At 40.2% G+C, this 26,956-nt stretch overlaps 2 protein-coding genes across 5 annotated transcripts in view; one reads left to right on the top strand and one right to left on the bottom strand.

The window, feature by feature from the left end:
• LOC136433333 (EH domain-binding protein 1-like) overlaps window positions 1–18,717 on the bottom strand; it is a 40,168-nt gene extending 21,451 nt beyond the window's left edge. Inside the window, exons 1-20 of one of the 3 annotated variants that reach the window (XM_066425427.1) lie at window positions 18,568–18,717; window positions 13,855–14,269; window positions 11,970–12,027; window positions 11,406–11,501; window positions 11,019–11,072; window positions 10,578–10,759; window positions 9,327–9,434; window positions 8,235–8,455; window positions 6,758–7,000; window positions 5,762–6,194; window positions 5,183–5,429; window positions 4,812–4,978; window positions 4,146–4,194; window positions 3,595–3,735; window positions 2,742–3,272; window positions 2,481–2,540; window positions 2,139–2,270; window positions 1,731–1,751; window positions 1,296–1,443; window positions 196–267 (exon numbers count right to left, since the gene is read on the bottom strand). In XM_066425427.1, coding sequence (XP_066281524.1) covers window positions 196–267; window positions 1,296–1,443; window positions 1,731–1,751; window positions 2,139–2,270; window positions 2,481–2,540; window positions 2,742–3,272; window positions 3,595–3,735; window positions 4,146–4,194; window positions 4,812–4,978; window positions 5,183–5,429; window positions 5,762–6,194; window positions 6,758–7,000; window positions 8,235–8,455; window positions 9,327–9,434; window positions 10,578–10,759; window positions 11,019–11,072; window positions 11,406–11,501; window positions 11,970–12,027; window positions 13,855–13,958 — 3,067 coding nt within the window. In that variant the 5' untranslated portion in view covers window positions 13,959–14,269; window positions 18,568–18,717. Of the gene's footprint in view, window positions 1–195; window positions 268–1,295; window positions 1,444–1,730; window positions 1,752–2,138; window positions 2,271–2,480; window positions 2,541–2,741; window positions 3,273–3,594; window positions 3,736–4,145; window positions 4,195–4,811; window positions 4,979–5,182; window positions 5,430–5,761; window positions 6,195–6,757; window positions 7,001–7,596; window positions 7,894–8,234; window positions 8,456–9,326; window positions 9,435–10,577; window positions 10,760–11,018; window positions 11,073–11,405; window positions 11,502–11,969; window positions 12,028–13,854; window positions 14,270–18,567 lie in introns of all 3 variants that reach the window. The other 2 variants (XM_066425426.1, XM_066425428.1) reach the window with 2 other exon arrangements.
• A 403-nt stretch (window positions 18,718–19,120) lies between these two features.
• On the top strand, window positions 19,121–26,559 carry LOC136433335 (uncharacterized). 2 transcript variants are annotated; one of them, XM_066425436.1, is made up of 9 exons: window positions 19,121–19,243; window positions 20,338–20,447; window positions 20,998–21,283; window positions 21,468–21,539; window positions 21,801–21,905; window positions 22,087–22,964; window positions 23,178–23,322; window positions 23,435–23,580; window positions 23,804–26,559. In XM_066425436.1, exons 1-9 carry the CDS (start codon window positions 19,180–19,182, stop codon window positions 23,960–23,962), a joined length of 1,965 nt encoding a protein of 654 aa, XP_066281533.1. In that variant the 5' UTR covers window positions 19,121–19,179; the 3' UTR covers window positions 23,963–26,559. The 2 variants fall into 2 exon arrangements, with proteins under 2 accessions (XP_066281533.1, XP_066281532.1); XM_066425435.1 differs by having other exon boundaries at window positions 19,122–19,243; window positions 20,335–20,447.
• The last annotated feature ends 397 nt before the right edge of the window (window positions 26,560–26,956 follow it).

Below are 26,956 nucleotides of genomic sequence, written 5' to 3'. Positions count from 1 at the left end.
CTGTGTATGAAAGATATGCTTACAGACAGATATTTCATGCATGTATGAATGCATAACTGTCCAAGAACATGCAGGTAGATGTACTTCATACTACTGTGATGGGACATAACAAAGCAGCGGAAAACTTATACAGCTGAGAAGTGGTTAATTGAATATGAGAAAAAGTGTTAAAGAAACAAAAAGGGATAGACATACCCTCACCCGAACCTGAATCAGGGCTTTGACTCTGGCTTGGCACCTTGGACCCAAACTGATAAAACTGAAAGCCTGGGAAGTGGTGAAATGGCATGATATATGGCATGTGGGGTTGGTTTATGTGGTGTCGGGATACACAATGGGGAAAGGAAAAAATAAAGTCAAGTAAGCATAGACAAGAGGCAAACACAAAATCCTTCACCATAGGTTTAGCAACACCTCTTTGTAGTTAGTTTTGTGTAAAGTTATATGGTACCTGTAGAAATAGTAGCTGTTGTGCAAAAAGTAACTGCCTAGTTGTGAATGTCAAAATTAAGAATTTGGAGGATTTTCAAAAAGCAAATGAACTGGCAGTCATAGAGATGAGGAAGCATATCTTGAAAAATCGTGGTTGAATCACCTTGAAATCAATCATAGTAATAGTAATTGTAACAATTCATTCCACCGACAAAATAACAAACTTTGCTTCAATTTCTTCTCTTAATTAGTTCATTCAAGAATGATTGGAATCGAGAGTTGATTCACAAAAAGATCAACTAGTAGATGAGGAAAGGCACCCAAGAAACAAGGGTGATGATGAATTTGACAGTGATTGTGAGATTACTTTGAACAGAGTAACAAATGACTGATCTGAGGATCACAAGATAAAGAGGAACCCTTCTAGATTGGAGATCAACAGAGCCCTCTTCCAAATGGCGTTGGAACAGCATGTCAATAAAATCCACAGCAATTGTAACACAATACTGCAGATAACCACTCAACAGAGCCCCCTTCCTTCTGGTACTGGTATTGCACATATTGTTTTTTGCACTTCAATTGGTCATGTTGATAGAATCAAACAACAAACAAAAAAAACAATTCTGACAACTTGAAGCCTGTGATGGCTATTCCCAAAAGTTTGTGGTGATTGGGATAAACAAAATCAAGGGAGGTCTGACAATTCTACAGTCAGGGCCTACAACAATGATCAGTAGATACATCTTTTAACTTCTCACAGTAAATTTTTCAGAACAGTAATTATCCCAACTAGAAATGACATTTTTATAACATTGTGTAAAACATATTTCTCCACAGCACAGCCTGGCCTTGTAAGTAAGTACCTGCAGCAGACACAGATCTGGTCACACCCTTGTGCTGAGAAGTGGAGCTGTCCAACCCTGACAGCTGGGGCTTGTTAATCCCAGCACGGGCTTCAGCGATCAGCAACCTGGCCCGCTCACGGAGCTGTCTCTGTCTCTCCTCCTCATCCTTGGTAAATGAAGAAACAAAGATATGGAAGTTACTCTGGTAGACTGGACAAAATGATGCTGATTTAAACTTGCTGCAATGTAATTGCTAATTCTGCAAAATTTTCACTTTCAAACTTCAACAAACCAACAATAAAATTTGGTGATGAATCAGAATGATGTCTATGGAATTGAATAACTCCTTTAAAATTACATATAAATCTATATACAACATCTTAAAGCACGGGGAAGGAAATGAAAGAGTAGGACAAGAATGAAATGTAAGATGGAATATTTAGTAGCCCATACCTCTTCATCAGGTGATTCCAACTAACAAGTATGAGACAGCACAAGAAACAAATGGTAACAAGATGTCAAGTAAGTTAATGTGTTAATGCCCATCCACCATTGAGAGGGTTACTTATAATTAGTACAGCTGAGGTTATGAGAAATGTGAAAGGAGCTGTGGTTACAATTATTCTCCAAAGGTATTTAGTACAATATGCACCATCTAATTAATCAATGATGGAAAACGCATTTAACTGTCACAGTACTCTTTCATTTTGTGTAAATTTGCTAGAGCTGAACACATTTTGTAATACCAAGGCAGTTATCAAGGCTCAGCATGAAGAAATTATAATTTTAGGCAACTCTTCAAACCAGGGTTTGTAATTTTCATTAATACATAATGATAATAGATGGAGTAGTCTGGCTTACATTTACAGGCCTGGCTGAGTCGGTAGCGCGCCTCTGTATCGCAGCTGACTTCTTCTCAATAGCGTCCTTCCGCGCCTGCTCCAGCAGAAGACGTGCTCTTTCCTTCAGCTCATCATGTCTCGACAATGGGCCCTTAGAAAATCAACAAAACCTTCAATAACAAAAACCTAACTGACCATTACAAAATTTCAAACAAAGCTGTCATCATACAATATCCAGAGTTACGGCTTTTAGTATCTACAACCACTATGATCCAATAAATAAGAAAAAGGAGTGTCTTAAGGATATTCTAAAGAATTGAAATTCAGAATACAACATCTACAAAAGTCAAGAGGGGCTTACGTCTTGGAAACTAGCAGACTTGGGTATCTGAGGAAGTGTTCTTTTTGTTTTAGTGGTCTCCTGAAAAAGAAGATGCCTTTATTGTATTGTATTGTATTGTATTGTATTGTGCTGCATTATTTTTCTCTGCCCACAAAACAGAATTAACATTCTATTGACATGGTAAAGATGTCGTACAAAATATGCAGTAGTTCTATTTCAATATAGGGGAAAATGTAATTATTTGTCCATGTATCATTGTTTCTAAAGTTCCCATCTTACCTCTGTTGTGTCTGTGTCAGGCTCCTTGTCATGGTCCTTACTTTTCCTCTTGAAGGAAGACCTCAGCTTCTGTGCCAGCTCACCCTTACCAAACGACGGCGTGTAGGAGAAGCCAAACTTGGTAGGAGACTTCTTCTTGTCTCCCTCATCCTCACCATTCAGCTGGTCCTCTGTAACGGGAGATCCCGGCCCCTCGCTGCCTGATCCACTCGTGTGTCTCTTCTTCTCCCCCTCCACACTCCCGCTCCTGTGCCGGTCCTTTTTACTTCCACTTTTTCTTCTTTTCCTTTCACTGACTTCCCCGTTGGCCATGCCTTCAGGGCTCTCAGGCCCATGAGAAGTGGGTGAAGAAGGTACATCTGGTTCTGTGGTAGGTTCTACACCACCGAGGTCCTGACCATTTTCTGTCTCTTCTGGCTCTCTGGAGCCGATTACCTCCTGGTTAAAGGTGTCGGGGGAGATGGCTTCATCTGTGCTGAAACTTCCTACGATGTATTTACTGTTCTGGCTAGAGTCCTCCAGGCCAACAACCTATGGGTGAAACAACCAGTGCAGAACTATAATACATGTAACTGACTGCTTAAAAAGTTTAAATAGACTATGATTATTGTTTTCAACCGTGCAGTACTAGATGCCTCTTTGTCACAGTCTGACAAACAGGCATGTAGTACTGCACGGTTGAAAACAATAATCATAGTCAACAGAACAGGAGTTTTACAGTTCCAGAATATAGCAGCAATCTGAAGGATTCAAAATCTAGCGGTCACCAAAACAGCCTATACTGGACTTCATGATTAGTTAGTAAACACTGACTCTTATATCTCCCACTAGAGCGTGTTGTTTCCTTGCTCACCTCCAGCTCCTGTCCTGTGAAGTGTGTCCTGATCTGGTACAGATATGTCATCACAGTCAGCTTGTCAGGCACAGCTAGCAGCACCATGTCAGATGGCTCCAACAGCTTGGGGATTCCCACCTCTGCAAATCCCTCGTAAGCCTACAGGGGGAGCACATCAACTGACTCATGAAAATCATCTTTGACTGCAACAATACTAGCATATCTGCCTGAATGCATCATACTTCTCTTTCAATATGTAACCTGTGAAGCTAACTGCATGTCTGCTTTTAAGACCTTTGAGGACTAACCTGTTTTGATTGTGATTCTTCTTAACTTACGAAGCACGATTTACTGATAGAAACAGGTTTTACAGGCTTCCAGACAGAATAGTTGAGGCTAACTGGGCTACTGAACATGAACAAAGATTTAGATTGAAATAAATGAATTAGGGTTCAAAAGACATATGAAGTGTGCTACTTTCAAAAGCTCAATATCATTTTCTGTGTTAAAATTTAATCATTCTTTATGACTTTCTAGGCTAGTGAGAGTAAGACCAACATGAAACTCACCTTTTTATTGTTTCCTTTGATGTCGTGAGGTGATAAGGAGGAAAAATCACTAAGAAAGAAATAAAAACTGTTAAACACACTTGACTTTTACTTGAAAGGCATTGCAATGAAGAGATTAGAATCAACAAATAGACAGAATACTTGAGGCTTGCTTTAAAGGCAACCAAAGCAATATTAGGGCCCAAAAAATGGAAATAAAAAAAATGCTGAAACTTTTTGCTAGTGATGTTTACTAACACTGTTAAGCATATTTCCATAATATCTTCATACTTTGAGCATTCTAAAACCGTGCAAAAACGTGCTGTTTGACGATCCCCTTAGTTTCGTGAGCCTACAAAAACCCGATGATGATTTTCAGTGAGTTCTCCATCACAAAGATGTCGTATTTTTGCATCATGGACATTAACATTAACAGAAATGACCAAATAAATTTACTTCCAAAATCCTATTTTCGGGCCCTAATATTGCTTGGGTTTCCTTTAACATTTGCAACTACCTGCAAGAGTAGCAGTCACAACTAACAAAATCAACATATCAAGCAACGGCCATCGTTTGAGAATACTATGTTAAATTTCAATCTAATCATCACTGCTGTCTCACTGCCACCATTGACTTATAGTAGGAGGTAGTAAAATATCTAGAAGAGGTGAAAAATCATGTACTCACATCATGTTAGGCTGGAAGTGATGTAGGATGGCACAGAAAGCGAGGCCATTTCTCCAGGACGTGGTGAAATTGGTAACTTTGACTCCACGGTAACCCTTGGTGGCTTCCTTGCACCACTCCAGCAGGTCTTGTGTTGCAGAGGGCTTCTTACTTGCCTTTGGAGTGCTCTGGATAATGTACAAAATGAGGTTAAACACTAAACTTAAAACAGCTTTTCATGAAGGCAGGATATAAGATAAACATCACTAAGCTTGACCTTGCTGGAACATAGCACTTTATTTCTATTTCTAAATGCTGTCAAAACAAGGAAGTGTTTTCAACAAGTATTTCTTCAATTCTTATTGTACGATTATAGTACTACATAAACCAACCTCCTCAGTCTTGTTCTCTTTCTCTGCTTGTGAGGTGTCAATCTCTTTGGGAGATTCCTTCTGAGATTCCTTCTTTTCCAGACTGCTCCTTGGCTTGGGTGTGGGAGTCTTGGGGCTAGGTGGTCTGGGGGCTTGCTTCTTTGGTGATGGTGTCTTCTGTTCTTTTTTGCCCTCTGAGGACTTTCTTTTGACAATATCTACACTCTTCTCCTCTTTTGGTGAGGGTGGTGTGTGGAAGGGGTTGCTTCTACATATTCAAAACAGGTATAGAGTACATTACAACTCTTGACTAAATGTAATAAAAGTGTTATGACAGGTGTAAGAGCTGAGTGAAAACTTTTGTTTTATTGATTAGTAAGTAAAGAGAAAGAAGGTAATTTCTGTGTATACTCCAAAATCATTCACACCAGAACTGAGGAAGGTAGGATAATCACATTGATGGCAGCTAATGGAAATAAAGAAGATGTCCAATTGATGATAATGTTAGTACATGATGAAAGACCACAAAATGGAAACTTGCTACAGGATACATCCCACACAACAGGTCTAAAAGAAGACAGGAAGGAGGACAGTACTCACTCATCAAGCTCTTCCTCCACCTCACATGGTTTAGAGTCTTTCGACCCTTTCACCTTGTCCCCACCACCTCCAAACCCAAACAGATACCTGGACAGGTCCACCCCAGAGTCCTTGTCTTTGTCCTTCTTCTTCTTCTTCTTCCTCTTGGGTACTTTGGGAAGAGGATCGGCCTTGCTCTTGGCTGTCTCCAGCCCTTCTGTGGATCCTGATTCGTCAAACGGATTTAGTGGCTTACTGGGCTCATCAAAAGGATTTGTTGTCATCTCTGGCTCTTCAAATGGATTTAGAGAATCTTTTCTTTGGGGTACTTTGATGTCTTCTGTAAAGGGATTTTTCTCCTCTTCATCATCCATATAGGGAATGCTTTCTTCAAAGTCGTCACCAACTGAGGCTTTTGGTGAAGACGTCACCTTGCACTTCTGGAAGAGGGAAGCTGAGAAGGAATGACAAGTAGTAGTCAGATGCATGCTGAGAATAAACGTCTGCATTCTTCTATAACTACCCCTATTCATACTACTGCACACTATGAGCCCTTCTACACCAGATAAGAGGGTTTTTTTCTCAACTGCAAGCTGAAACACCATGCATAGGGAGCCAAGAAGAAGATGAAAAAGTATTCCACAACATGCCATAGGAAGATACATCAACAGCATGGATACAGGCCTGTTCTTACAGACTATGAAGATGGAAAAGGAACATTGACATGGAGATTGACAGGTAACAGGACAGGCTTGGGACAGACTGTTAGTTTGTCAGTAACAACCACTGCACAGAACTATAGTGCTACAGATATGGTATGGTATGAGTTTGTGTTACCGGGCAGTACATTGCACAGAAAGTATTGGTAGTAAATGCACAACAATGACACACGTAACTGGTTATCACACTTAACAGCAAATATGCACACAAATGCCATGCACTCTGAGATGATAGCTGGTAACAAAGTAAGACAGGTCCACATGACAGAGACTGAGAGGGGAAGCACAGCGCACATACAGATTTCATCCATGGCTGTTTCAACTGGCGGTGAGGGAATGTTTTCTGGGTCCTTATCCCAACTCAGCTTACTTGGAAGTCCGGCATTTTCAGAGTCATCTTCATTAGTTTCTGATTGGTTTGCATCGACAGGCTCGTTATCATGTCGTGAATCACTGAGAGAATTGCGGGATGTGGCATCAGGGGCTCCCATAGAGGTAGTGTCATTCAGGGGTTTAGCAACGGCTTCATTGTGAACTGTTGCTGAAAAATCAGAATGTTGGAAAGTCCTGTATACAGTAGGAACTTTGTAACATGGATGCCATCCTAATTAGTTCACGGCTTACACAAATGTCTTCTTTCACAGTCACTACTGTCTGTGAAAGTAGACACAAACTAGCCAGCATGGCACCCAGGTTAGGGTTTTCTCTAAAATGATTTCCAGCAATCTAAAAGATGTCTAACAGACTGTCAACTGGTGCAGGCAGCATTAAACAGCTATGGGCTTGACATAAGAAAAACACACATCAAACATGGTAATTGCTCCAAAAACATTGCATAGTACATGTAGCACATAGCATGAAAAGTTTTTTCTCTCAGCCAGCAGAAAGATCAACATAGTGAATGCACACTCCCAGTCCTTGACTGTTTAGCTGAAAATTGCTTCAGGTGAATACACAGGAACAGTGAGCTGCATATGAAGCAGCACTACCCACCAAACTGAAAAAAACTTCATGCCCAAAGATACCTTCTGCCATTCCTAGGCATCTGAACACTTTCTGCTCATGCTCACACAAGAAGCATTCTTTTCCAATCTTGTTAACACCAAAACACAGGCTAATAAATGATTAACAAAGGACCTGCTGATAGGTTATCCAGATTTTCAGACACTTTCTTGGGATCACCTTTGTCATCATTGACTGTCGACTGAGGGACACTGAATTGTTTCTCTTGATTACTGACTACAGTGGGAGGTACCACCACTTGAGAGGTACTTGGTACAGGATCATCTGACTCCTTGTACTGCTTTGTCATTTGTTTAACTTCACTGTCTTTCTCAGCTATGGAAGCAAGGAGACGGGTGCTCCAGGTAGTCCTGTCTTTATGGGACTCCTGGCAAGGTAGTACTGTAGCTTCACCATTACGTACTACTATCACTGCAACAGGAATAAAGTCAACATCAGCCATAACCAATGCACCTGTTCTGTATCTTGTCACTTCTGTTTTGGCTTTCAGTACTTTTGAGCTATAACTTAATTGTGTAGAGAGTCTATTTGGCATATTTTTGGTCAGGTTTACCCTTCCTGGGAGTTTGAGACCATCGTACCACCAGACAGAAAATATGACAATTCTATCTGGGTATAAGATCTAGATTATATCGTCAGCTGTAATCGTAGAAAAATGAGACTGCAGAAAAAAAGATGCGATGATCTGAAGCTGCAAAGACAGAAACAGAGCAAAGCATCTGAAACAAAATAAGAACAATCATACCACGTACCTGTTGTGACTTCCTTCGGTTCTTCAAAAGGATTTCCTTCATCTTCCTGTTCTTCATCATCAATCTGTCGTAATTTTGCCATCAAGTCGGCGTATTGTGCGTTCACCTCCTCCCGCTGCGCCGACGTGTCGGCAGTCTCCTCATCCTCAAAGTCATCGATATTGCCAATGTCTGGTTGGTGGAAGCTCATGAGGCTGGCAATACTCTGCATGTCCTCATCACTGTAACACAAGGAGTCACAAACAGGGTTATAACAACAGCTACTTGGATGAACAATCTTGTGGGGTTTTCCTGAGTTATCTCTCTACCTCCCTGCTTCTACTGCATGCTACCTACAGACCCTGTTCCCCTGAAAAGAAGACCTTCCCTGTTAAGAATTAATCCTTCAAGCTCAAGAATTCTACAACAACCTACTCATGCTGAATTCAATATGATTCGTCTACTTGCTACACATACACTTTCCTATCCACAGCTGAGAGGGTTGTGGCCTCTGACAGAGCTCTAAGACATTCTTAAGTCTGGAGTCAACCACACTGGTAGGTTCATAGAAGTGTTCATATCGTCATGTTCAACAAAGAAACAGTGCCAATTGCCTTATTTGTTTATAGTATTCTCAATGATATGTTGAGAGCATCATTTGCTAATTTTGATTAGAATTAGGCTTTGCAAGGATTGAAAGTGATGTGGTTGATTCCATGCTAAGTGGGTGGATGACAAAGAGCCTGAACTGAGACTGGAACAAGGTTGATACAACTAGTCTCCTTACATACAATTCTCCTACATAGCTAATCTATAGCTTTACTGACATGCCACCATATTACACCGCCACACCCTATGGTATGGGAAGGACAACAACACCAGGTTAACTGAGGGCAGACAGGTAGGGTGACAGCTGAGGGCTGTGTGAGAGAGTGCACGTGATGGTTAACACATGGGGAGGTGCTGATCAGGCCCAGTCAAGAGAAAGGTCCAGAAATACCATGAGAAACCCTGGAAAAAGACAGGTCTCGGAGTTAGAATAACAGATCCTTAAGGTCCTACACCACAGGTAATGTTTGTCGTGTGACTCTGTCAACTACATATACAGTTTACCCAGCCAGAGCTGTCATAGAGTTTCTCATGGTACGTGTCTCATCATTGGAACGCCATTTACGCATTGGTAGGTTCCGGAAGAAGGGGACCCGGACCCTTTTCGTAACCCTAGAGGGAAAAAAGGGAATAGTGTTGTACACAATAACAAGCTGGCATAATTAGTAAATGTAAGTGCACTGATAAACATTCAAGTTGCTGATAGTCTGACACCATGGTGCAAGAGTATAGGAAGCAGGATTGGGCCTGATCAATGATCAGTGCAGTGTTAATGTAAGGATGAGAGGCATGCATTACTTCATTACCTTGATGATAATTAGAGTCAAGCATGAAATCCTTGATGTGTCATACTAGGCTTAAATCTTTAGTGTAATAGCCACTAATACATTAGCGATGAGATAAACATATACTGTGAAAGAAAGACATATGTTAGCAGGGGTTTCATTTTCAACCATAAATGGCTGAATTATCAACTGATACTTTGACTTAATTACGTAATCAAGGAAAGGTCTTCACTCGTAGGGCTGCTGGACAGCCATAAGCAACTGAGTTTGAAAATGAAGCCCCTGCGTGAGAAAGCAAGGGGATGAGATGAATCAATTTGTGCATAACCTTAACAAACCACCTGTTTAAAACACCTAAAATTGAGAAGTGTACATCATAGAACTTCTAGCCAACCTCTACTCTATACCACTACACAATCATTGACAAGAATGCTGGACTACATATACATGTAAATACTTCAATATTTTTTATCAGTAATGCATCATATCAACTTCCATGGAGTATTTTCTACACATTTAGTACACAAAGGTGTGGCCTGTCTATTCTAAAATCTATTCTATCCAGTCACTAGTTTCTACAACTTTATCTGTACACATTGTAACTAACTTAGTACCACCTTCACAACAAGACCTGCTCTAATACATAACATCAGGCAACAGATAAAATGTTCAAGTTCAAAAGAAAAACCTGAGTTTTACAACAATCTAATGGAAAACCCCCCAAATAATGTAGTGGTCCACCTGTTGATTGGCAGGAAAAATGCAAGCAGTTGCTTTGACACGACCCTTCCAATGTAAGACCATCTAAACTACTAGCTTGAAACTATATAGTGAAGATTTTTTTGGCTGCTCAAAAATCTTCAGAAATACCCATGAAGAATGGACAAAGACCTAGTTATGCATACCTCTAACTAGAGTTAGAACAGGATTGGCATGAAAATAATAGCATAATAAGTCTCAGAATACTTACGTGGCCTTTCCCTCTCTAAGGAAGACACATGACAGGGTGAAATGTAAGGTAGCAGACACCACTTTCTTGGTGAGTGGTCGGAGCTTGAGCTTGAGCTCCTGTTGAGTTGGGATTGCACTGGCATACTCCCTCATGTTGATGTTGGCTGTGGCTAACTTTCTTCGCTTCCCTGTCTTGGACTCCTTTTAACATTAATGAATACAGAATCTGGTGTTATTTGATGACCATGTTGTCTACAGACAGTAGGAAGAAATGATTAATTTCAGTAAAACTAAGCACAGGTCTGCATTATCATGAAGTTATTTTGCTGCCATGTCTTAAATGTGACCTGCATATCTTGCTCTCCTCCATTGAAAACAGCGCTTAGTATGCTTAATTGCTTATGTGGGCTCTACAAATCATGAAGCTACAAAGGAAATCTCTCTGATGAGTCATACTCACATCCTCGATTACAAATGTCCACTCCTTGTCATCCCACTCTGGGTTATTGGGATCCTGCAAGGGAAAAATACAAAAGTTCTAGAAATGAACAGAAAAAGGCTAACTGAATGAAATCATTATAACGTCAGTAATACGCATTGAAACAAGTAACTGAATTATTACATGCTGAACCAATAAATAAATAAATAAACTGAATAGTAAGTTTTTTTTGCCCGGGCCAATTTGCTTGCAACAGTAATGACAAAGGTTTTGCCAATATTGTTTCTACTTAAAATGCCTGGTAAAAAATAAGAAAGGTGCTACACTGCTACCATTGGCCCATAAAGCTCCAAGATAGATTCAAGGATGAGAATAATTTAAAGTCAAAGCTACATGTATATGACCCACCTGAAAGAGTGTGACTGTTATCTCCACATTCTCCGGTACTGGCCACACCACCGCCCCCCTGTAGGGGTTCTTGATGCCTGGCTGCCATGTGTGCAGCTGGAGAAACAATTTAACATACAGGTGTCATGTGTGGCATGGAATTGCAAGTGGTTGACACTGACAACTTGTTCTTATTATAATATTACACCTTACTTTTTCCTCTGAATACATAACCTTCAATTTTCTTTTGATGTTGTTACTGATGCATTATGCCTTGCAAGTCAAAGCCATTTCATTGTCATACAACAATACTGCTCATAAACACATTAAAAAATTAAACTAAACTAAAGATTGTCTTACTGGTAATACAAAAATAAGATATAACCACCATTGTCTATCAAATCAATGTTTCATAGATGCCAAATGACACTTACTCCAGCAACTGGATAAAATTTACTGTTTCCAGTTGCTTGAGTAACTGTCATTTGGCATATCATATTACTTGGATGCCTAACCTTCATCAATGTTTAATATAAAGCGGTAATGAGATTTCTGTGTATTCTACAAATTAACCCACAAACATACCTTGCTGTAATTCTTACGTATCCTTCTTGTCCACAGCACACAAAGCTTGTTTGGTTGCCTGTTTAGAAAAAAAAGGGGAAAAATCAACAAAATCAGTAAACATGCATGCTAACATAGAGCACTCATTTTTATTTGCTCACACCACTTAGGGTCAAAGTTTAACAGATCAATTTGCTTGTTTTCAAAACTTAATTGTCTATGTCGCACAACTGCAACCAAAGACAGTACCAGTTGTGAAAATATGTGTATAAAAACCAATTGATTTTGAAAACATTAGTGATTTTGTAATCCTTAACTCTATCAACCTCATTCTGAGGCAGCGTTTTGATATTGATTATGGGTTTAGGCAGCCGAGGGAAGGTTTGACCTACTCTCACTTGAAAACACATGTACAGTCTGTACATATATCTAATGAAATATGCCAAAGGGATTCCAGCCGCAGAGGGAAGCCAAAGTAAAATCCATCAGGTCATGCCCTGGACACATGCCTGCCATGCCTCTGACATATCCTATCCTTCACATAGCCTGGTAACCACACCATCATGAGCACCCTGGTATCTCCACCGTGCTGGGAGTGTTTGCTGCCTGCCCAGTTCATTAGCACATGTTGAGGGATTTTTACGGGGTTGATTTCTATCACTTTGCTCACGATGCCAGCAGTGATTAGAAAGGCCAGCTGGAAGGATAGGCTGTGAGAAAAAGGCCATTGCTTGGTAGCTATAAGACTTGCCAAGCAAAACACCCATGAGCCGACCCATTGAGAATGGTTACCAGGCTACCCTTCACTCTCATCAATTTAGACATTTCAACTGACACACATGTAATGATCATGTATATTTTTCTTGATACCGTAAACCCTAAATGTCTTGAATATTGAGCTGGACTTTTTCGTTCATTGTTCCTTTTGCAGCATCACTCTGTGGCAAAGCTGACATTTCAACCACTGGTTATGCATGGAGCTGCAAAATTGATATCCTGCAGTTGAGCCAGCTCACACATGTTTATCAGTTTCCGGACAATGGAGAGTGTTTGATATGATGTGAAACAGTTTCACTTGATATCACAGCTGTTGACTTCCACTTCCCCTTGAGGAAGTAAACTGCACCATTTACCAGTATTCAGCACGTTTCCAGATATTTTGGTCTTATAGTATACAAAATTGCTTCCTTCAGTTGGAGGTAGGGAACAAACAATATTGCTACTAAACCTATAGAATCTCTGTCCTCTATATATACTATTTGTTATGTACAGTCCCTTCCTGTCCTTTCCAGTGGTTATCAAATCATTATTGATTTTCTGACTGCGTCCAATATGTGTAATCCAATTGCCTTGGTGAAAATGGTCCTAAAATCATTGCACTTGTGGTAACTGATTCCATCTACCATTGAACGTGACAACCAGGTCAAGAGCAGGGCCTCTCTTCTGGCCTTGACTCAAATGAGCTGATTAGGACAAATGTTTTTGATCAACCTTTCTTGGGGTCCCTTTCCAGTTTCTGACAAGGGATTTCGTAGATGTTAAACAGGATCCGCAAAAGAAACAAGGTTAGGAACAGTTGTAATAGGCGTTACCATTATGATAACATACATACATTGGTGAGGCCTGTAACATACAATTCTGGGCTGATTTTGGCATGTTCTTCTCATGATGTAGCTGCAGTTGTGGCCAAACAGCTAACATGACAAGACACAATGACATCTGTCTGCTATGTATTAGTACATGATAGCCGATGTTGATATGTCCTTGTAACATGTAAGAATCTATTCAGGGTTAAAATGGAGTACCCACTCTCTGGCCTTACTCTAGAACACAAAACAGTATGAACCAATCATAGTCTGACCTACCCCTATGACCTTCATCTCCAAAAATAACCAATACAACCTACCACTTCTTAGTACATTCCACCGTCAGTTCCTGATATGAGGCGATGAACTGGAATTTGGCCGCCTTCTTGTTGACGCGCTGAAGTCTCTTCCACACAGAGCCCATGTTTGTGACTGCGGGGACTATTGATTGTTCCTTGTATACCACTTGTAATGGACGTTTTTGATCCGACTCAAATAATGCTGGTGGCAGTTGGGTTGAGTGTGTCTAGTTTGCCACAGGTCAACAGCTGGAGTCCGGTATTGTTTCCTAGTAATACATCAGATATTGGAAGGCACAGCATTCCATTTAAGGCCCATTTGTTCAACAGTTTCTATCACTGGGTCATATGACAGACTTGCCGTCCATGAGGCCGTGCTTCTTTAAATGTCCACAAATGCCCGATGATGTCATCACTTCTGCATTGTGTGGAGTTCCTATGGGAAAAGATGGGAAATTTAATCATTGAATGACTCTGAAAGGTTAGGAGCATTACCAAAAATTAACACAACCCAAACAAGTTTTCTGGACCTATTCCAAGGTTATCAACACAGAAATCTGTCATGACTCACAGCTGGCAATGGTGCTGTAAATGCAATTACAGAATAAACAAGGAAGAAAATATTTGCTGACAATGCCTAGCTGTAATGTTCTCTAAGGGACAAAAAAGTATTAAAAAATCTGACAAGAAAAAAACTGCCCTAATGTTCACTTTCATCGGTGGGAAAATTATTGAATATATGTTATAATGTTATTTAATATAGGTTAAGTTGAATGTTTGTTTTCCACTTTTGAATATCTGTACTGCAACTTAAACGCTTGAAATATATTGAATTCGTCCTCCGCATTCCCCAAGAACCCAAGCACCAGTGTACCTTTATACTTCAAGTACTTTTTACAAATTCTGCACAACTGGTATTTGGACAAGTTGAACACTAAAAATCCTGGGTACTAACGTTTTTCCGAACAGTTTCTGAATGGCCGAGTGGCTAGCAGATATAAGATTGAGGGGTCACAGGTTCGATTCCTGACATTCCTGGGTACACGTTGTCATTCAGAAAGGTTTCTCTCTGTAAGTTGTTTTTTATTTTCCATGTATGTATATGTGAAACTGGGCCCTATCGAAAACCAGTGTATTGGCACTGAATAGGCTACCCAGGTGTTTCAAAATAAACAAACAAACAAACAAAACAAAAAAAACATGAATTTTCTTGCTCCACCCAGGTGTAAAAATGGGTACCTGACTTCGGTTAGGGATGTAAAAGGTGGTGGATGGGCTCCCAATGCCCTCAATATAGCGGATAACAACCCACTGCCCCTACAGCCTCAAAAAGGCTATGGGACTACCTTCACCCCTACCTTATAAGCCTGGAATCCAGACCTATTATAGCTCCCGAGTGCGGATAGAGACTCGGGAGCTAGAGTATAATAGGTCTGGATTCCAGGCTACTGCCTTATTACTTTTTTAGGTTGATATGACTGAATAGAAAATATATTTTGGTCTAATTGTTGGACACGTAATGACGGTAATCCGATATCAAAGATAAAATAAAAGCTGTGCGGAAAAAAGGCTGGTGCCCTGGGTTTGTTTATGTGAAATTGCAATTCTCTCTTCAAGGTTGGTAAGAGTGAAAGATAGTTTTTTTTTTTTCATCCCTGGGCTTGTTAATTCTAGGTCTGTAACAGGTACATGTGTATCAGGTACCCGTTCGTCCTCTAGTTCTTTCGTCCTCGTTATTGTCTTTTCGTCCTCCTACATGTATATGTCACAGTAGAGATGGCGATTCAGGACAATCGGCGATTGTCCTAGGACAGATCGCGATCGCCGTTTGTCCTAGGACAGACTGCGATCGCGATCTGTCCTAGGACAATCGCCGATTCTACTAGTAGAGATTGCGATCGCAATCTGTCCTAGGACAAACGGCGATCCAAACTTAATGATGCTAAGATATTACGGAAACAGCAATATTTTTTTATAAACCATGATTTTATTTAGTATTTACAAACTCTGATTTAGTATTTACAAACTCAATTGATGCTAAGATAAAGGAAACAGCAATATACAGCAAAAATGTTTGATCACCCTCTAATTTTTATTGTTCTGCCTAAGTTGTAAAATCATTCAGTATATGTCTGACTGTGAAATGATATAGGTGTGAAACTGTAGTGTCTTGAAACTGAGACCCCGTTCATACTAAATCGCGTAAATCGCGATAATGTGGCTTAGTATGAACGCTCCAAATCGCATTTGAAATCGCCCGAAATCGCGTTCCGCGAAACCACCTCCGGAGGTGGTTTACTCGCGATTTGCCTGCATTCCGACTTAGTATGAACGCTCGAAATCGCCTTGATGCGCGTTGGGCGCTTTACTTTGCATATTGACCCGGTCATGGGTCAAGGGGTCATCTGCAAATTCAGTCTTTCCGCTCATCATACGATGTTCATCTACCTCCTAAATTGTTGGAATATTACGCCGAATGCGGCGGAAATATGTCAGAATCGGGCGGCGATTTTGGCGTATGGAATGACGAAAACGCATGTACTGATGGCCATCTTCGGGGATGTGGGGATTCAGAAGAAACTCAAGGGATCCCACCGAAACCAGGGCGTGTACGCTGAAGTGGCGACTGCCTGAGTTAGCCAAATACGCGAAAACATCGAAGTAATGCCGCACTATTAAAGGTAAAAAAACTCAAGATGAAGTACAAGAAGGTCATTGAACACAACAGTAAGAGTGGTGACAATCGAATAACGCGTCCGCCGTTTATCAAGCTGTTGGATGCGATTTTACAACTCGCGCTCGTTCGACCCCTGGTGTGAAGGAATGCGACTAAATTTGCGCGATTTAGTATGAACGGGGTCTGAGATTGATATTTTGACACCTGTTTTATCACTTTACAATTGTTATTGTTCTCCTAAGGTTGTGAATTCAATAGGTGTGAAACTGAGTACAGTATTATGTTGACACCTCAAAATTTGCATACCGAAACATTGTTGGATCACCGTCTTCCAACTGATATCTTTCACACGTTATTAAAATTTTGTCACTCGGCTTTATCAGAAATTACTTTATCAGAAAACATACCCACATGAAATTTATCCATCATGAAATATGAACTAATTCACCTAAAATAGTTAATAATTGTGAAATGTAGGTAGCATGTTAAACATGATTGAAATGTAATGCAATGATTCATTCTATTTTCCAAAGCATTTCCATATAATCAGAATTTGTCCAAGTAGAATCGCCGTTTGTCCTAGGACAGATTGCGATCGCAATCTCTACTAGTAGAATCGGCGATTGTCCTAGGACAAATCGCGATCGCAGAATTTGTTCAAGTAGAATCGCCGTTTGTCCTAGGACAGATTGCGATCGCCATCTCTACTAGTAGAATCGGCGATTGTCCTAGGACAGATCGCGATCGCAGTCTGTCCTAGGACAAACGGCGATCGCGATCTGTCCTAGGACAATCGCCGATTGTCCTGAATCGCCATCTCTACTGTGACATATATAACAATGTTTACACCCTAAATGACTAGTTTATATAACTTTTATCCCGTCTTATTCAATACTTGATTAAATCTTACTTTGAAAGCATTTGTAGACAGCTTGTATTAAAGTTGTAGCATAAAAGTAATTGCCGCCATCCTCAGTTAGACAATGCCATTACTTCCACTCGTCCCCGGTCTGTGCCTCAGTGGTAAATTTAGCAACATAAATATCCTAGTGTTTTTCAAAATGCCCATACAGTCTTCTACTCTACTCTATAGTTTCATTTAATTGTGCATAACTACTCACACAATCTCGGTATACAACGGTGCTCACCAGCGATTTGCAACTGAACATGCATAAACAACCAAGATGGCGGAGGCGGCAATATCATGACAATTCCTCGCTGTTCGTGCATCAGGTGAGTGCCGGTTTTCGTTGGTAAAAAAGATGAAGCAACGGTGTAGTTTTTTTTAGAAGTTTGGTATAAACTCTTGATAAAAATTGTGTGACTTGTAATAACTTGTTGCATGGACAAACATCATTTGACAAAACCTCCATGACGAGGACGAAAAGACTAGAGGACGAATGGGCTATGGGACAAAAAGTATATCAGCAACCCTGGAACATAATTCACATAAATGAATAGCCTGCAAGTTATTTGCCCTACTAGCAGTACTTGTACTACAATTTTGTATTCTTGTACAATTTTTCTCATTCTTTAGAATGTAAAGCAGACTGAACAAAATGTATATCCATCACTGCATATTCATCCATGACCCATATTCATAATTTGTATCTGTTATAATATAATGTATAGTATTAACGTTATTCAAACTTGAGCCCAATTCTATTCGAATTGTTGAAACACAAATATTCAGAGTGTATAGTGTTCAAATGGTCATGAATCTAGCTCTAGTGTCTTACCTTTCCTCCAGTAAACAAGAGAGTTGTTCGAAATTTATTCATTATGACTTGTTTGACACCACTTTCTCACATACAAAACACACCAAGCAAATCAACCAAGTGAAGTTTGGCGACTACATCGTGAAACGCAACTTTTCTAGGCTTTAATCGAGAAAAGGTGAAAGTGAAGGTCCCGTCGACAGACGCAGCTGACATTAATTTCACTGATCAGCTGGTATCGCATCGTACGACTACCAACAAATAAACTGGTCCGCCCAAGAAACTTGAAACAAACTAAAGACAGTGAGGCACAAAACTCGAGGACAAAAACCTACCAACCTGATCACGGATGTATTCTTCAAAGTCCCTTGCTCCTTCTGTGCGGATATGACATATGTGTCTATGATTTAAAGAGTTTTCTAGGAAATCCCAAATACAAACCGGAGGTCATCCGCCATCTTAGCATAATATTAGTGACCTAATTATATCACGTGATCACCACTGCTTGATGCACGATGGGAAGGATGTTTTCCCGCCACCGCCGATATCTTTAAGATTCGCCATGAATTCCAACAATTCTCACATATCTAGTTCTCTACACTAGTAGAACGCACAAAAAGGGGACGATTTAAAATATCAGTGGGTTCATTTTTTCCCTCTCTCCTTACTTATGGTTACCGTGAGATATAACGTACCACTGGCATTTTACCCAGCATGCATTTATATTAGACCTTCCTTAGTGGTCTAAAAATACAATAACAAACATTCAAAATTACTTATTGCATCACTGGTCGGATATTTTGACTTTTGTAGTGCTAAGCAATTGCATGTCATATCAAAAAGTCTCAAATTCTGTAGCCTGAGACCTTGTATTATGTTGATGCTAACAGAGTACGTCTGGTATTAAGGTAAGCTTGTTGTCTGCAGCCAGCAGCAGACGAACAAGAAGCGATGTCTTCGCACAAACGAGACCAGACTGTGACGCGAAAAATGGCTTCAAAAGCCGATTACACTGGTAAGGATACAGCCTTAGAACAATGCCATACCTTTCTTAAAGTTTGCGGTTGTTCCATATGGTTATTTCGACTAAACCGAGTTAACCATCGACTTGACTTGTTTCCATGTCGGCTGCTAGCAAAGGGTCCCCGCTGATTTGTTGTGAGCGGGAAAAGTCCACCAAGGCGACGACTTTCTCCCTCAAGCTTACTTGTTTACCGTTCAGAATTTTACCAAGTCCATTTTCCTCATGACGCGCATGGCTTTCATGGCGAAATGGACAACTAGTCAGTTTTTGAACGATTTTATTCCTTCTCGGCTCTGCACTCCGTCAGGTTGGTGAAACCGCCATTTTGAAAATCATGTTTTCTTGCTTTGCTTCCAAATGGCGCGGGCTTATCGTAGCTTAAAGGATATTTAAAATGTCATCTTAATCATTTCCCCATCCGAAATAACACATGCTGCTACAAGTCATAAATTGGCATTATTTACACGCGCTGTTGTTTATGGCAGTTCTGTTCAAGCGGAATTGTCGCAAATTGTTGCATATTTTGTAGCAGACGTAAAATTCGCGCGAAAGGAAGCATGACAAATTCTTCTTGTTGACAGCGGTAATCGGGGCACTGTCCGCTTGCGCGCCGTTAGAATCACTCCCTGCTTGATCAGTATGTTACGAATTCATTTGTATCAGAGGGTATGAACTTGAGATATGTAGTTAAACTAACTTCGATTTTAGTCAGGTCGTGTTTATGATATTAATAACGTTGACAAATTATTTATTCAAGGAAGGAGTATCTGGCAATACGCCAGACGGACAGTATGATTATTGAGAATTAACATGAATTAACAGTTGTGTATTTTGCATTGCATTCTGAAGTTGATACAAGTATATCACCTTAGATGCTGAAAATATTGTGAACCATGGAGTAAAACTGGTTCTATTAATAAAAAGGGTAAAATATTAATTGGAAATCATTAAAATTGCCTATGACAATTCAGTCAATCTAACTTTGACAGAAAAAAAAAAGAATTTTAGAGGGAGAAATTACATATTGCCAGGCTGTTGATATTTTTTGGGGGCCTATTTTAATGATACTTTCTTTTGTAAAGTAGTGAATGAGCAAGCAAATTCCTCTCCGGCTGCCATGACCCAGGGGAAGTCAGGACATCGGGAACCAACCAAGGGGAAGACTCATGAGAGAGAGGCCAAGACCAAAGCCTCTGTAAGTGATTGATAGTAATGATTGTTTCAGTAGGCTCAAAGAATAATTTAAGGTGATTTTACAAGGGATGAAATGATAATGAGCCATGTCTATCTATCTACGTATATATGCTGTAGTTCTTGTTTCTTTCACTGTAACTTTAAGTTCACTGTTTTCACTGTCACCACTGGACCGTGAACTTATCACAGTGAAAAACCTATTTATGATTCCTTCACACATCCTTTCTGCAAGTCACTTGCTACCACCGTGAAGTTAAAGTTCAGTGAAAATGTCCATTTTTCTTACACCGTGAAATTTTGCTACCGTGAACTTAAAGTGAAGTAATACTGGGCAAAACCCAATGTGTGTATCACGCCCAGGGTGCACGCCATGTCTGAATGTGTTTGTGTCCAGTGAATACAAGTTGGACCACAATGATTGAATTGAGACTGTGTGAATATAGATTAGGATAAGAGCTTGTGCATCAAGTACCAGAAGAATTTACTTGCGTGATGAGTAAACTTTGAAAATGTTAAAAAATGTGTTCTTGATGTTGTCCGCACCTCTTCAGATAAAAGAGGCGGCAGCCCGCAAAAGACAGAGCAAGGGAGAGGCGGAGGGTGTGACCTTAGACCAGCTCAGGAAGATGTCAGAGTTCTCGCTGGTCAAGCGTTTTGCCCAGTTTGTCCAGGAGGTTTCCTGTCGCACCAACACTGTGCGCCACATCTACTCATGTCAGCTGATCCCGTCTCGGTGCCAGGCAGCATTTGAGGATGATGGCTCTAATGATGGGCGGGATCAAATCAAGAGGCACTTACTGAGTCATGTTGGTGAACTGTTGCAGGAGTGTGCTAGCGGTAAGGCATAGGAATATGTCATCTTTCTTAAGCATTCTTTATCTACTTTTGTCTAGCAAGTCTGACATGAAAATTTGGCCCACTGAATATGTTGTCTATTCCATATTTGCATGAGTACTAATCTGTTGTACTCTTTGAAGTGAGGTCTATGTTGTTGTGATCAACCAGTGATTTGTCATTTCAGAACCAGAAAAAGTGAAGAAGATGACTTTTCATCCAATTGGAAGTTCTACCTACAAGAAGAAAAAAGCTGAAGGTATGTATCTCGGTAATCCTCGTGATTTCCCTCTAGTTTGTCCATATGATACATGTATTTAGATAAAACCCCTCTCTAAGTGCTACACCAAATTCTGCTACAGCCAAGATTGAAAAGAAATATACATTCTTTATTGCAATTTCTTGGGATACACTAAAAAATTCAAGGTTAATAAAGAATTCATTCACATTATAAATTATTTCCACATTCTTTATTCAAACAGGTTGCTTATGTTTACTTTACATCCATTGTCATCCACAGAGACAGATGAGAGTTACGTTCCCACAGCTAAGAGAACAAGATCAGGCACTGCCTTGGCCCGTCGGCAGTCTGCTGAGATCAAGCCTGAAGCTGTCCCAACTGATGGTAACATCATTTATCTCTGCAAAACTAGTCCTGCTATTGTTAAGCCCATTTCAATGTTAATGTACAAAGTTTGTGATAGCAAGATTTCAAATTGTGGAATAATTATTACTGTTAACTTTGTTGTTAGTATAGCAGAAGATGGTAGCATGTATGGTAACATGAAGACTCTGATGTTTTGCAGGGACAGTGGAGGTCGAGGACAGTACATGCATGGTTCCAGTTACAACTGTGGTAGACAACTTGACGCTGCCTGACCCCCAGCTCCTGAACCACTCCAGCTTCACTATGATCAAAACAACTCAGGACTCTGAAGAAATCCTGCTAGTCCCCAAGGGGCAGCTCATCCCCCTGTCTCCTCTCATTAAACAGGATGACCCCAACGATGTTGCAGAAGCAAAGTCACCGCAAAAACATGTTCCCAACATCCTAAGGAGAAACCGCAAACAAACATTCAACAACATACTGACTGATGGGGAGATCCCTGCGTCTAATATCATTGAACAAGGCAGTTCACAACCACAAACCCCTCCGCATGGTCAGGAGAGACCTGCCAAGAGGTCGCCTGTCAAGTCTCCATCCAAGCGGGCAGCTAAGATCCTGGAGAGTATGGCCAACAGAGGGAGCATGACCACCAGGTCCAGCAAGGTACAACCACATCACGATCACAACTACACCAGCCCGTCTGGGGCTACATCAAACCAGACTACCACCACCACTACTACAACAGCTGGAGGAACACCAACAACATTGGATGGCAATGCAAACCTGAAGCTACTATCTCAGCTTGCTGTACAGCAGAGTGCAGAAGTGAATGGAGATGGTGAAGAGGAGGAGGAGGGGTCTGATGCAGAGGAGGAGGCAGAGGAAGATGTTAAACCAAACCCATATCTGTATGGAGTTATCCTGGAGGGTGATGCTCTGGTGGGCAAGCAGCCATCACCACGGAAACCAGGAGGCAGAGGTCAGCTGAAGAAAGCTGTGAAGAAGACGACTGTCTCCAAAGCAAAGTTGGCAAATAATCAAGAGGCAGGAGAGGATCCAGAGCAGAAGAAAACAAGGGTATGGAATGATGCACGTTTATTAGCATGTGCATTTTACAGTAGAGTGTGCATTGTTTACATTTACCATGTGCTTAAAATTGACATATGTAACTTACCTTTAATCACAATTGAGACACCATGCTGTTGTACATTAGAAAAAGTAAATGATTATGGAAAGGACAATCAGACTTCAGTTCACTAAACATGATTTGTTGCCTCTTCTGTGCTGCAGCAAAAGGCCCTGGACCTGTTGAATCAACTTAAGAGGAAGAAGTTGCCACGTCCAGAGGATGTGTACGTACCCTTCATCTGTGACATCTGTGGGAAGCATTACACAGCCTCTGCCACCCTCATTAGCCACCTCAGGAGCCATGCAGGTACTTTACTTTTGCTTTACATTCATGCAGTTCATTGATTATTTCTTGTTCCAATGTATGCATATCACTTTGAACAACTTATCTAATGTGATAAAATACACTCTTCCCCCAGGCATCAAGCCCTACAGTTGCAAGCTTTGCAAGGCCACTTTCACCCGCCTGCACAGTTTAAACTACCACATGATGATGCACAACAACCAGAGTCGCTTCACCTGTGAACACTGTGGCCGCAAGTTTCGCCACCCCAGCCACTTCAAGGTAAGAATTCCCTCACGAGTAGTTAACCACAATACTGGTATACAAGGATATGGGTCTGCAGCACATATGCCATATATGATTATGAAATGGTTTATTGTAGATTGGTCTATTGATGCATAAGAGTAAGCATTTTACAATTTTTCACAACATACTGATTTTACTGATACCATATTTGGAGGCAAAGCTATCCCTGATGATTGACAGCACCTGTCTGTTGTTCCAGGAACACTTGCGCAGACACACAGGTGAGTCCCCATTTGCCTGCTGCGACTGTCCACGCAGATTCAAGACCAGGAACACCTACAAGAGACACCTGAGGTCCAAGCATGGCAAGATCCTTACAGTCAGTGGGATCATTCCTATGAGAGTGGATGTCGCTTAGGGTATCTGTTCTTCTTCAGATCAAAGACATAGATAGATTATGACTGCTGTCTTCATCAATATAGAAAAAGTATCTTTGTTCAGGTAGCTGTCCAGAGATTGAAAAACATGGTCACCACTGTGCTGGGATGTTTCAGTTGATTTACTAGTATTCAAGGCTCATCTGAAAGATTAAACAACTTAAATGATAAGTAATTATGTTTTTTGGCACATGTGCAATCTGACACCAAGATGCCTGAAATATGTAGGACTGACTGTAAGGAAACCTACTGACAGGCACAGTGGATTTCATCAGGTAGCACATTATGCAGATGGACAGAAGTTCACCAAAATGTTAAATTGTGTGTTGTTGTATCTCTTGGCATGCTATTTCCTAATGGGAGTTTCCATCTAGCAGCTCAGTGTTGCTTTCATGGATGCTAAAAGCTTAGAACTCCCATGTTGTTGTCCTTTGCAGTTGTCATTGGTTTGTTTCCATGCAGTTCTTGCAGATCAGGTATTTTGCAAAATTGTTCGAACTTAACAATGTTAAAAGAAGTCTGCTCCCAGTATTAGATGTAGGAGTAGATAATACTCAATCTAATAGGCTATGATCTGATGTGAAGAAAGTTTTCAGTAGATTGCAGTCTGGTCATGAAAACTTGATCTCCATGCAGAGAATATAACCGGATGATGGCAGGGATAACCTGATCTTTGTGTATGCAGAAGTAATGGTCAGTACATCATTAACCTCAAGCACCGTCAAGGTGTTTGTAGGCTATTCAGAAGAACATTAGAGTAAGTTTGAGAGCAGAAATATAAATCTGGATGAGTTATGATTTTTCATGTCAAAAATAAAACAAAGCAATAAGACAAAACTATTTTTTAGGATTAAAAACTATTTTTGTACTGGAACTGGAAGTCATATAAAGCCAGGAGGGAGTTGAGAAGATTAGGCAGCTAAAAGCATTGTCTATTGCAAAGAACTAATAATGTAATAACAATGTGGTCTGTCTTCTTGACATATATTCTGATTAGGTATTTGTAAGTGATATTTGTAGCCAGTACACGAATGGAGGTAATGTGGTTGATGTACAGTGTGGCCAGTGTAATTTCAGAGACTCAAACATGAGATTAAGGACTTTAAGTGTTAATCATAAACAAATGAACTGTGTCTAGTATTTACATGATTTGTGTGTGTGGTAATAATGAACAATTGTACATAGGCATGGAAGCATATAACTGTATCTTGAGAGATTATGTGTGTTGATTGCTTGCATGGAAAATATGATATACATGTATCAACAGTGTAATGCTGTGTATGTAGTTTCATCCTGTGTAATTCAGAACCATTCTTTTGCACATGGAGCTATTGTGTACAGCAGGTGTGTGCTGTCAGAAAATTTTGACATGGATCAGACTGTCTTCACAGAAAGGCTACTTTTAAGGGTATTTATGAAAGTTCTGTTGAAGAGAGATTGACATTGATCTTGTAAGATCAAGGAGAAACCACAAGACAACATGAATGAATGAATGACTGCAATGTATTTGTGAATAGTAATCTCCCAGAAGGATGTTTTTTCTTACGTACTGAAACAATATTAAGAAAAGTCAAACATTGTCTGAATTACAGTGAGGCCATGTACCTTCAGGCATAACTTAATACACAGTAATACTTGATGTTGGAATGATTTTTCAAGATGTACATAGTTTTTGTGGCATTCTTTTTCCTTTGATACCTCTGATTCTTGTAAATAGCCCGATGAAGGTATGTCTTATCAGTCCTGTGGAGTTGGTGCAAGATATACATTGGCAGTCATTCACAATGACAGGTTTTCAATTCATTCCTTGGTACTCATTTGATATGCACAGGTTTAACCTATTGTGCAGGAGTGATCTTTAACGAAAGATGAATTATGAGTATGACCATATTTAAGATAGATTAACTGTTTAGGATGATTTCAAATAGAGGTCATAATTTGCTGTACATTTGAAATTCCAAAATGTACTTATTTATTTTGTCCTGTGATGCTTGTATTTAATCTGTATTGTGGATACAGCACTAAGATTGTAGAGCTTTTCAGACATATATTGCTCTTGATGTACACAGCTTTCATGTGCTGTTATTGTGTTAGTGATATTTTGTTTGATATTGTGTGTAAACTTACTCATTGCTTTTTGTACTTGTGTTATGCAACATTGACTTGGTCAGTGCTCAAGGAAAGTCCCACATGTGCACCTCAGGCGGTACAGTGTAGAAAAAAAAATCAGCTAAAACTTGTGTGGTACATTATCTTTTCACTAAGTCTGTTGGATGTACCTAATGTCACCTGAGAATTCACATGTTCAGTAGCTAGTAGGTCCTCAAGACAGTAGTGGCCAGGTCTCTATTCTCACAGGTATGATAAAATACAGCTTACCAAAAGTACAAGAAAGTCTAAATCTAATTGGAACTTTTAAGTTGTTCTAACCTCCATTTCAAATGTGGCCATGAAGAAGTGATTACTTGAAGACCTACTAGCTACATGTACATAAAACCACTGTGGTATTGTTATGTGTAAAGATGTCATCAGCAGAGCTGAGTTTGTCTTCATAAAGATGCACAGCATTCCAATATCATTCATGGTGCAGGCTCTTTCTTTTGTCCCTGTCCAGAGGATAACCTGGGAAAGGGGTTGGTATGGCTTGTGAACTGTCATTGTTAATACTCTTTTGCTCAGTCAATGTAGTATTGCTAGTTTCTAATTTCTATCTGAACCTCCTGGTTCAAATTTGCTATGCTGTTATTACACAGCAATGGCCCACCATCATGTAAAGCCAGTTAACAGTTAAGATGGTATCAGCTTCAATGTAATATCTCCTATGCTAGACTCTAGCAGACCTCTTGCAGATCTCAAACAGAAATTGGCCAGAGTAGAAATGCAGATTTGTACCCGAGCCAAGTCCTCTAATAACATATTCCCCCGGCAATTTCTACTACAGTTTGTCAGGAGATCTGGTAGAGACTACTATTCCA

The sequence above is a fragment of the Branchiostoma lanceolatum genome, chromosome 4 (assembly GCF_035083965.1).
Source record: "Branchiostoma lanceolatum isolate klBraLanc5 chromosome 4, klBraLanc5.hap2, whole genome shotgun sequence".
Classification (NCBI taxonomy): domain Eukaryota; kingdom Metazoa; phylum Chordata; class Leptocardii; order Amphioxiformes; family Branchiostomatidae; genus Branchiostoma; species Branchiostoma lanceolatum.
Note: the sequence above shows the minus strand (reverse complement) of the source record. Positions and strands in the feature narration are given on the sequence as shown.

Excerpts from the sequence above, each read along its gene's own strand:
- LOC136433335 (XM_066425435.1), top strand. The coding sequence starts at position 19,180 with ATGTCTTCGCACAAACGAGACCAGACTGTGACGCGAAAAATGGCTTCA. Across the intron at positions 21,540-21,800 it reads CAAGAAGAAAAAAGCTGAAG|AGACAGATGAGAGTTACGTT; the intron begins GTATGTATCTCG and ends TGTCATCCACAG. Across the intron at positions 23,323-23,434 it reads CCACCTCAGGAGCCATGCAG|GCATCAAGCCCTACAGTTGC; the intron begins GTACTTTACTTT and ends CTCTTCCCCCAG.